At 37.6% G+C, this 11361-nt stretch overlaps 1 protein-coding gene across 1 annotated transcript in view; it reads right to left on the bottom strand.

The window, feature by feature from the left end:
• Window positions 1-468: 468 nt before the first annotated feature.
• The window catches only part of LOC103275098 (zinc finger protein 676-like), a 15545-nt gene continuing 4652 nt past the window's right edge, over window positions 469-11361 (bottom strand). Inside the window, exon 4 of the mRNA XM_008072518.1 lies at window positions 469-2492. Coding sequence (XP_008070709.1) covers window positions 469-2492 — 2024 coding nt within the window. The remainder of the gene's footprint in view (window positions 2493-11361) is intronic.

Below are 11361 nucleotides of genomic sequence, written 5' to 3'. Positions count from 1 at the left end.
CACCTTTAGTTCCAGTTACTTGGAAGGCTGAGGCGGAAGGATCATCAGAGCCCAGCAGGTCGAGGCTGTGGTGGCCGGGCTGCACTCCAGTCTGGGTGACAGAGTGAGACTCCAACTCAAAAAAAAAAATATTCTAAGGCATTCAATATTTGTTGTTACATCTGTCAATTTATCAACATGTCTGTATAGTTTTTATCTTGATATGTGATTTTACAATCATTACAGATACTGAAAATGTAGAGTATAAATTCTCTGATGTTGAGAAAACTTGGAATAATAGTGAAAAGATTTATCCCATTCTTTCCACCTATAGGGTTTACCAAAATATAGATGCTCATATGTCAACCAAATATTGAATGAGAACCAAAGGCTTTATCACATTCCTCTCATTTATACAGTTTCTCCTCAGTATGGATTTTCACATGTCCAGCAAGTTGTATATGAGAGCAACAGGCTTTACCATATTTTTCACATTTGTAGTTTATCTCCAGTATGGATGATCATGTGTCCAGCAAATCCATTGTGAGAGCGGAAGGCTTTGCCACATTCCCGACATTTGTAGGGTTTCTCTCCAGTATGGATGGTCTTATGTTCAGCAAATACTTTATGAGAGTGAAAGACTTTGCCACATTCTTCACATTTGTAGGATTTGTCTCCAGTATGAATCCACATATGTATAGCAAATCCATTGTGAGAGCGGAAGGTTTTACCACATTCTTGACATTTGTAGGGTTTCTCTCCAGTATGAGTCGTCTTATGTCCAGCAAATCTTTTATGAGAGTGGAAGGCTTTGCCACATTCTTCACATTTGTAGGGTTTCTCTCCAGTATGGATCCTCATATGTATAGCAAATCCTTTACAAGAGTGAAAGGCATTGCCACATTCTTCACACTTGTAGGGTTTCTCTCCAGTATGAATGGTCTTATGTCCAGCAAATCCTTTATGAGAGCTGAAGGCTTTGCCACATTCTTCACACTTGTAGGGTTTCTCTCCAGTATGATTGGTCTTGTGTCCAACAAATCCTTTATGAGAGCGAAAAATTTTACCACATTCTTCACATTTGTAGGGTTGCTCTCCACTATGGATTCTTTGATGTTCAATAAGACTTGAGTGCCCAGAAAAGGCTTTGCCACATTCTTCACATTTGTAGGGTTTCTCTCCAGTATGAACTCTCTGATGTTGAATTAACTTTGAGTACCAATGAAAGTCTTTGCCACAATGTTCGCATTGGTAGGGTTTCTCTCCAGTATGGATAGTCATGTGTCCAGCAAACTGTTTGGGAGAGCGAAAGGCTTTGCCACATTCCTCACATTTGTAGGATTTCTCTCTAATATGCATAATCTGATGCTGAATAAGACCCGAGTGCCAACAAAAGGCTTTGCCACATTCTTCACATTTGTAAGGTTTCTCTCCAGTATGGGTAATCTGATGTCGAATAAGACCTGAGTGCCAACGAAAGGCTTCACCACATTCTTCACATTTGTAGGGTTTCTCTCCAGTATGGGTATTCTGATGTCGAATAAGACCTGAGGGCCAACGAAAGGCTTTGCCACATTCTTCACATTTGTAGGGTTTCTCTCCAGGATGAATGGTCATATGTTCTGCAAATCCTTTATAAGAGCAAAAGGCTTTGCCACATTCTTCACATTTGTAGGGTTTCTGTTCAGTATGGATGGTCATATGTCGAGCAAGGACTGAACGAGTGCAAAAGGCTTTGCCACATTCTTCACATTTGTAGGGTTTCTTTCCAGTATGGATCATAGTATGTCGAGTAAGGTTTGAACGAGTGTGAAAGGCTTTACCACATTCTTCACATTTATAGGGTTTCTCTCCACTATGGTATCTTTGATGTTGAATAAGATGTGAGTACTGTAGAAATGCTTTGTCACATACTTGACATTTGCAGAGTTTATTTGCAGTATGGATTCTCTGATGGTGAATAAGATGTGAATACCAAGTAAAGGTTTTATCACATTCTTCACATTTATAGAGATTCTCTCCAGTAAGAATTTTCCAGTGTTCAGAATGGCATGAGTAATAGCTAAGGACTTTGTCACTTTGTTCACTTTTGAAGGCTCTTTCTCCACTCTGGATTCTTTCATGTCTATTTAGATAAGGTGATTTCCTAAACACTTTCCCACATATATTGTGTACATTTCCTCCACTAGTTTTTTGATGTTGACTACATTTTGAGGACTGGTTAAACATTTTGCCATATTCATGTTTGGAAGCTATTTTAGAAATATGGGTACTCTGGTGGATAACAAATTTGGAGTGTTGTTGAAAGACTTTTCCACACTTGTTACATTTGTAATGGTTATTTACAATAGAACATCCTATCTGCCCTTCACCCTCATGATGCCTTTCCTGAGAATTTTTTAAGTGTAAGTTCTTAAGGCCAAATCTTTCATATCTTCCCACTGGCACCTTTATAAGCAAGTCTTCTATGCTCTTCTCTGGTAACAGGCCCTTAGTGTAATGAGAAGTCACAGCTGAAAAATCATAAAAATAAAAATTTATTTCACATACTAGACTCAGGTGAATATTCTTTAAAAATCAAACATAATATGTTTACAACATAAACATAATGGCAAGTAAAAAAATTCACAGGCTTCCTCTCTCTCTCTCTCTCTATATATATATCCTTAAGAAAATACTTACCACAATGCCTTTTTGAAAACTCAAAAACAGGTAAGAAATTTCAGAATTCCCAGCGAGCCCAATGTTAAAAAGAGTTACATGCAAAAGGAAGTTTAGTAATTTTGCCACCATAAACTCTATTCCTTCACAATACTGCATGATGCAATCAGATGAAAACTTCTAACTCTTTATTTCTTCCTTAATAAGCAGGAGAGTGGAGAATGAGTTCACAGTTCTACCCTTTGGGCATTTGCCCGAAGGCTGGTTTCTCTCAATTTAGAGGGCGCTGAAAAAGATAGTGGTATACTTTGGATAACAGGTTGCATCTGTTGAGACTAAAGGAAAATTATTCTTATAGCATCAGATAGACTGTGGTACCATAGAAAGGCTGCAGATATAGCAAATAAATTGGTCAAACTATTTAACTGGAAGAGTACATGCATAATGCCAGAGAAGACATATCCTGAGAACAGGTAGGAGAGACTCCCAGAATCTCTAACTTAGTGTCAGTGCCACAATATCTAAACAAAACAACTTCATAAACATTATAATAGGTATCTTTTTATCAAATACTCAAATTCCAACAATGTATCCCAAAGCATACAAAGAATCAGGATAAAGGACTCAATTAAGAGTACAATAACAAGATATATCCACAACTCAACCCCAACAAATTGAAGACATACAAAGGCCATGGCAAAGAATTAAAAATAATCAACTTAGACTTAGTAACCTACAAAGAATACAGATGACAAAACAAAAGCAGGAAAAAATATCAACACAGATTAAATAACTATTAAAAATAAGAATTTTTGGAGTTGAGAATTACAAAAATGTCTGAGAAATTTTCAAATGCAATGAAGAAAAATAGGCAAATTAACAAGTTTATTGAGCTCAAACTAGGATAGCCACAAACATACCATCAGACAAGCTACTATCACAGTTTTGGAGTAAATGTAGTGGCTCACACCTGTAATCCCAGCACTTTGGGAGGCCAAGATGAAAGAACGTCCTGAGTGAGGTATTTGAGACCATCCTGGCAAACATGCTGAGACCTTGCATTTAAAATAAATAAAAAAATTAGCTGGCAATGGTATTCCCAGCTACTTGGAATGTTGAGGCACAGGAATTCCCTGAGCCCAGCAGGTCAAGGCTATAGTAGTTCTGAGTGTGACACTGCACTCTAGCTTGGATGACACATTGAGACTCTTGACAAAAAATAATAAAATTCCAAAGGCACAGACAAGAACAGATGCTTATAGATGCTCCCATGACATTATCAGTAGACTTTTCAGTAGAAAAGTTGCAGACCAGAAGGAACTTGGGTTATACAGCAAACATGCTAAAAGAGCAAAGCTACAAACTGAGATTATCATGTTGAGCAAAACTGTCATTCAAAATAAAAAAAAAACTTTTCAAAATGAGCAAAAACTGAAAAATTTAATCACTAGCCATCACCCACAAAAAATGTTAATGGAAGTTCTTCTCATTGAAAACTAAACATGCTACAAAGCATCACAAAATTAATATAACTTTTTACAGTTAGATAGTAGATACAGGGAATGAAGAAATATCCTATAACTATCTTTCTGGAGAGTTAGTCCCTTCATGTGCAAGCTTTCAACCCCACGTAAGTGTTCTAAAAACTCATCAGCATTCGTGTTTCAGCTGGAGTTGTTGTGAGAGACTGCACTGCAGAAGAAACACCCTGATTTGTGGTAAACACATGACTGGGAAGATATGCATACTAATCAAAGTGAATGACACATTCAACATAATCCTTCCCAAATTCCCCAAGTTATGTCTTCCAGAGATACAAAACAAGAAACCCTAAAACTCACATCAAATCTCTAAGGTTCATGAAAATGTTACAGCAATTGAAACAGTTTAGTGCTGTTATAAGGCAGACAGTTACACTGGAAAATAGACAGGAGAGAAATAAATTCTTGCATTTAGATTAAAATGGAAGAGTTATTTTCACTCCAATATTTACTGCAGCATTATTCACAAAATCTAACAATTGAAAACAAGTGAAACATATTTCATCAAAGAAGATAATTCAAATGCACAGACAATGCAGTATTATTCACCCTTTAAATAGCAGGATTATCTTATAGTATCTACATGTAAAATAAATCTGGAGGGGATTATTCTAATTGAAATAAGCCAGTAGCAAGAGGCACATACCACTATATTGAAAATGTTTCACACACAAACATGATATACACTCATTGATAAGCATGTGATGAAAATAACTCACCTAGATAAGAATAAATGACACTAACCAAGAATTATATCAATTATAACAAAAATAAAATGTATACAACCATATAAGTGCTTACATAATCTTGTAGGAAAAAGACACATTTCTGAGTTATATTTCAATATTGGCCCCATTCTCTTAATTAGAACAGAGTTCTATAGAGTTGATCATGGTATCTGAAGTCATATTAGGTTATCAGTTTAACCATAATTAACTATTCATGAGCATAATTATCTGATGTGAGAAAAGAGAATGCTAAATCAACACAAAAAAAATTGTAGATAGATAAAAAATAAAAATGAGATAAACTGTACTCCATATAATCATGTATAAACATAGCTATACTGGTTAAACAGAATCCTTTTACATAATGACAGTTTTCACCTTTGATTGGGCATCCATGAAAAACAGACATTATGAATCATTAGCATGTAATTAGGTGAGTGATACTTAAAAAAACAATGAATTTTAATTACTCATAAAGAGATTTGAAGCCAGGCTCAGTGGCTCAGCCTGTAATCCCATGCCTTTGGGAGGCTGAGGTGAGTGGATTGCCTGAGCCTGCGGGTTTGAGACCTGGCTGGGCAACTTGGTGAGACCTCATCTCTACAATAAATCAAAACTTAGCTGGGCGTGGTAGCGCGTGTCTGTAGTTCCAGCTACTTGGAAGGCTGAGGCGGAAGGATCACCAGAGCCCAGCAGGTTGAGACTGCGGTGTCCGGGAGCAGCCACTGCACTCCAGTCTGGGCAACAGAGTGAGACTCCAACTCAAAAACAAACAAACAAAAAACAACAACAAAAAAAAAGATTTGATGAGAAAAATTTATGGACTAAGCATTTAAATGATACTACTGAATCTTCTTTACTATGTTATAAATATACTGCTGTTATTTTTACACAAAAGAGAAAGTGGTATTTCAGTCTTTAGGAAAGAAGAAAGACCTTACATTTATAAATACTGGAGGCATCATGAATTTTATAAAATATGGTATAACACACTGATGTATAAAATGAACCACTGGGAATACATATTAGTATTCACATACAGGTTGAGAAAAGTGAAAGAAAATGGTAATGATAACATTTCACATGCAATAAACATAAAAAAATAAATATTTAAACAAAAGTGGAAGGTTTGCTAATTATCTAACTCACATCTAACATGATATATAAATTCAAGCATATATTTCAGAACTTTTAAGCCTAATATAATATATAAACTAATCTACTGCAAATCAAAAACCAAAAGTAGATAACTTAGTTCTAGTATTCTATACAATAAAAGAGCAAAAATTGTAAAATAATAGTTTAAAAGACAAAAGGTAACAACAAATTTTTTACTATATGCTTGTCACTGTTTTAGGTTTACCTACAGATTAATTTCTTTAGGAATGCTAAGGGGAGAATAGATACATCATTCTATTTTATACTAGACACATTTAGGGAAATAAAAGTTAAACTTCTAAGCTTAGTTCATACTAAGAAAAAAATTTAATATAATAATACATTGTTTAAAAAAAATTCAATATTATGCCTTGTGCCCTGATAAAATGACTCAGTTCAAACTCCTTTAGCATTATGTGTGAAAATCTCCATAAAACTGAATATTATAATGTAGAAAACACATCACATATCTGTATCTAGTGTTCTTGAGATTTCTGAACCAAACCACAACAATGCCACTACTTCCTCTATATACTTCTGACATGAGACATAAATGAAACTTATTTTAAATGAGTTGAAAGAGGAGTCCCAGCCAAGCTTGGTGGCTCAGCCCGTAATCCCATGCTTTGGGAGACTGAGGTGAGTGGATTGCCTGAACCCGCGGGTTCAAGACCTGCCTGGGCAACTTGGCAAGACTTCATTTCTACAATAAATAAAAAATTCAGCCAGGCATGGTAGCGCATGCCTGTAATTCTGGCTACTCAGAAAGCTGAGGCAGAAGGATCGCCAGAGCCCAGCAGGTCGAGGCTGCAGTGGCCAGGAGCGGCCACTGCACTCCAGTCTGGGTGACAGAGTGAGACTCCAACTCAAAAAAAAGAAAGAGGAATTCCTAGAAATATGCCCAGATTTCCCCCAAACCCCCAAAGCAATGAGCAGTCAGATCATGCAGTCCCTCAAAAGACATGAGAATTTTGGTTCTCAATCTGAATGTGCTGGAAGTGCACTGAAAAGGAACAAGAAGATGTAGGATTGAAGAGTCTAAGAGTAACAGAAGATGTCTCTGTGTCAACAATAGAAACCTACACTTCTCAACATTATTCTCATTAGAGCAGAGTCTCACATCCACATTGTAAAGTCTAACTTCTTCATATACATTTGAACATCTCATCTGTGTCACTGGCACAAGTATTTCCATCTATGTGATTGTATGGCTGTTGTCTTCTTCCCTTTATATTCCAGGGCTTTCCTCTACAATAAATAAAAAATTAGTCAGGTGTGGTAACGCATGCCTGGAGTTCTGGGTATTTGCAAAGTTGAGGCTAAAGAACCGCTAGAGCCTAGCAAGTTGACACTGCAGTGGCCATGAGTGTGTCACTGCATTCTAGCCTAGGTGATGGAGTAAGACTAAAAAACTCAAAAAAGAAAAAGACCAAAATTATACAATGTAATCATTTCTCACCATAAGGAATTAAAACAAAATTAAAAGTTAAAGAAAAAAACAGTAAAATCTAAAAAATATGTGCAAGTTAAGCAACACACTCATGAAAGTCAAGAGATTTAGGCTAGGTTGGTGGCTTATACATGTAATCCAAGTATCTTGGGAGGTTGAGGTAGGTGATTTGCTTGAGCCCTGGAGTTCAAGACCATCCTAGACAACATAGAAAGAATTCAATCCACAAAAAATAAAAAATTTAGCCAGACATGATGGCACATGCCTGTCATCACAGCTACTCAGTAGACTGAAGAGAAACGGTTCTCTGAGCCCAAGAGGTTGAGGATGTGTTGAGCCAGGATAATTTCACTGTACTCTGGCATGGATGACATCATGAGACCCCAACTCAAAAGAAGTCAGAAGATTATTATGATTTATTATAATTAAAATGTCAACTGTACCCACAGTGATATACAAATTTAATGTAATTCCTTTGAATAATTCAGTGATATTTTTCTTTGAAAACATATTTCTTAATCTTAAATTTAGATAGAATCTCCAAGAACTATAAATGTCAAGAAAACGTTAGCAATAAAGGATAAGGTACAGGTTGAGCCACCGAGCCCAGCTCAATTAAATAATCTTTAACAAAGTTGGCATGGCCACACAATGGGAAAGCTAAGCTTCTTCAACAAATGGTATTGGAAGTGGGGCTCGGTGGCTCAGCCTGTAATCCTGTGCCTTTTGGGAGGCTGAGGTGAGTGAATTGCCTGAGCCCCCGGGTTTGAGACCCACCTGGGCAGGTGAGACCTCATCTCTACAATAAATCAAAAAATTAGCCAGGCGTGGTAGTGCGCACCTGTAATTCCGGCTACTTGGAAGGCTGAGGCGGAAGGATCACCAGAGCCCAGCAGGTCAAGGCAGCGGTGGCCGGGAGCGGCCACTGCACTCCAGTCTAGGCAACGGAGTGAGATTCCAACTCAAAAAAAAAAAAAAAAAGGTATTGGAAAACTGGCTATCCAAAAAAGAAACAAAGAAACACAGCCTCTTGAATCATACTCAAAAAGCTATCCAAATTTATTAAATGCTTGAATACAAAAACTATGAAGTTATTAGAACCAAATATAAGATGGATGTTAAGACACTGACCATGACAATGTTCTGTTATATGACACGAAAAGAATAAGGGACAATGAAAAACACAAAACTAACTATTCGAAGTTAAAAAAAAAATTGTCATGATAGGAAAAAAAAAATCAGTGAAGTAAAAATGTCTCCTAAAGAATGAAACAATCTATTATTCTGTGACCAGCAATCCCTCTTGCAGGTGTCTAGTCAAAGATACAATGCAGAACCTGAAAAATATATGTGTACATCCATGTTTATGGCAGCATTATTGACAAAAGCCAAAAGGTAGAAGCAACCTAAATGTCCTCAAAAGAATGAATGGACAGAGAAAATGTGGAACCCTTAAAAACAGAAATCTTGTCACATGTTATGTAAGGATAAATCTTGTGGACATATGTTAATGTAAATAAGAATGTATCAGCTGAATGTGGTTGCTCATGTCTTTAATCTCAGCACCTGAGCCCAGCAGTTTAAGACTTGCCTAGTATATACAGTATGCCAAGACTTTGTGCCTAAAAAAAATAAAAATAAAAAATAGCTGGACATGGAGGCACCATTCTGTAATCCCAGTACTCAGGAGGTGAGGTGGCATGATCACCTGAGTCAAGGAGCTCAAGACTGTAGTGTGCCTTACTTGAGCCAACACACTCCCACCTGGGTGACAGAGACCACAACTCACAACATAAAACAAAGCCTTAACAAGGATTTGGAAAACATACTTGATAATGATATTGGTCTTAGTAATCTTTTTTTATGACTATAGGAACAGAAACAAATATAAACAAGTTGGAAACATCAAACTACAAACCTCCTGTATGGTAGAGAACAGGAAGGAGGCTTACAGGACAAAAGAAAATATCTTCAAACCATATACCTGATGAGATGTTAATATCCAAAACACAAAAAAAATGTATCCAAATCAAAGGCAAAATGAAAATGGCCTAGCTGGGCTCGGTGGCTCAGCTTGTAATCCCGTGCCTTTGGGAGGCTGAGGTGAGTGGATTGCCTGAGCCCACGGGTTCAAGACCCACCTGGGCAACTTGGCGAGACCTCATCTCTATAATAAATCAAAAATTAGCTGGGTGTGGTAGCGCATGCCTGTAGTTCCAGCTACTTGGAAGGCTGAGGTTGAAGGATCACCAGAGCCCAGCAGGTCGAGGCTGCGGTGGCCAGGAGCAGCCACTGCACTCCAGTCTGGGTGACAGAGTGAGACTCCAACTCAAAAGAAAAAAAAAGAAAATGGCCTAACTAAAATATGGCCCCAAAATGAATAGTTATTTATACAACAAGAACATACAAATTGCCAACAGGTATCTGACATAGCACTCAATGTCATCAATAAAGGCAATTTCAATTCAACACAATGATAATATGTTATCTCATACCTGTTAAGATGGCTAATATCAACCGGAAGAGAGATAACAGTTGATAAGGATATGATGGAAAAAAAAAATCCTGTATACTGTTGGTAAGTTTAAAATTGGGAGAGTCATACAAAAATTACTATCAACATTCCTTCAAAAATAAAAATAGGCCAGACTCAGTGGCTCAGCCTGTAATTCCAGCACTTTGGGAGGTTGAGATGAGTGGAATGCCTGAGCCTGTGGATTCGAGACCCAACTGGGCAACTTGGTGAGTCTTTTCTCCACAATAAATAAAAAATAAGCCAAGCATGGTAGCACGTGCCTGTAGTCCTGGCTACTAGGAAGGCTGAGGGAGAAGGATTGCAGAAGCCCGGCAGGTCTAGGCTGTGGTGGCTGGGAACATGAGTACACCCCAATCTGGGTGACAGAATGAGACTCCAACTCAAAAAATAAAAATACTATAAAAATAAACTGCCTTGGAACACAGAAAACCCTTTTCTAAGTGTATAACCAAAGTAAATAAAATCAACATCAAAAAAGAAGTATCCACATCCTTATGTTCATAGCAGCATTTCTCAAAATGGCCAAGCTTGAAAACAACCTAAATATTTGTGGATTATGTGTTGATTAAGAAAATATTGTATATATACACAATAGCATATTATTTAGCCAAAAAAAATTTAAAGAACCCAGCAATTTCAACCTTATGAATGAAACTATAAGACATCATGCTAACTGAAGTGTGCCAGGCACACACACACAAATACTGTGTGAGGATGGGTACAGTGGCTCAAGTCTGTAATCCCAGCACATTGGGAGGCCAAGGTGAAAGGATTGCCTTAGCTCAGGGGTTCAAGATGAGTCTGTGCACCCTGATGGGTTCCTGTATCTATGATAAATAAAAAAATAAGCTTGGAGTGGGAGTGCATGCCTGTAGTTCCACCTACTTCGAAGGCTGATTTGGAAGGACCACCTGAGCCTAGCAGCTTGAGGCTGTGGTGGTCATTAGCACACCACTACACTCCAGACTTGAAGACAGAGTGAGACTCCAACTCGGTGAAAAAAAAATTCTGCGTGATCTCACTCATGCATGGAATCAAAAAATATTGCACTCATAGAGGAAGAAAGTACAATGTGGTCACCAGTGCCTACAGGTTGGAAAATGGAGATGCTTTTCAATGGTTACAAAATTTCAATTTTAACTGTGTTTTAGAGAACTAATGTCTAACATGTTGACTTATCATTAATAATGATGTATTGTAGCCAGGCTCAGTGGCTCAGCCTGTAATCCCAGCACTTTGGGAGACTGAGGTGAGTGGACTGCCTGAGCCCGCGGGTTCAAGATCTGCCTGGGCAACTTGGTGAGACCT

Source organism: Carlito syrichta, unplaced genomic scaffold (genome assembly GCF_000164805.1).
Source record: "Carlito syrichta isolate Samal-C Ts95f unplaced genomic scaffold, Tarsius_syrichta-2.0.1 Scaffold315309, whole genome shotgun sequence".
Taxonomy (NCBI): domain Eukaryota; kingdom Metazoa; phylum Chordata; class Mammalia; order Primates; family Tarsiidae; genus Carlito; species Carlito syrichta.
Note: the sequence above shows the minus strand (reverse complement) of the source record. Positions and strands in the feature narration are given on the sequence as shown.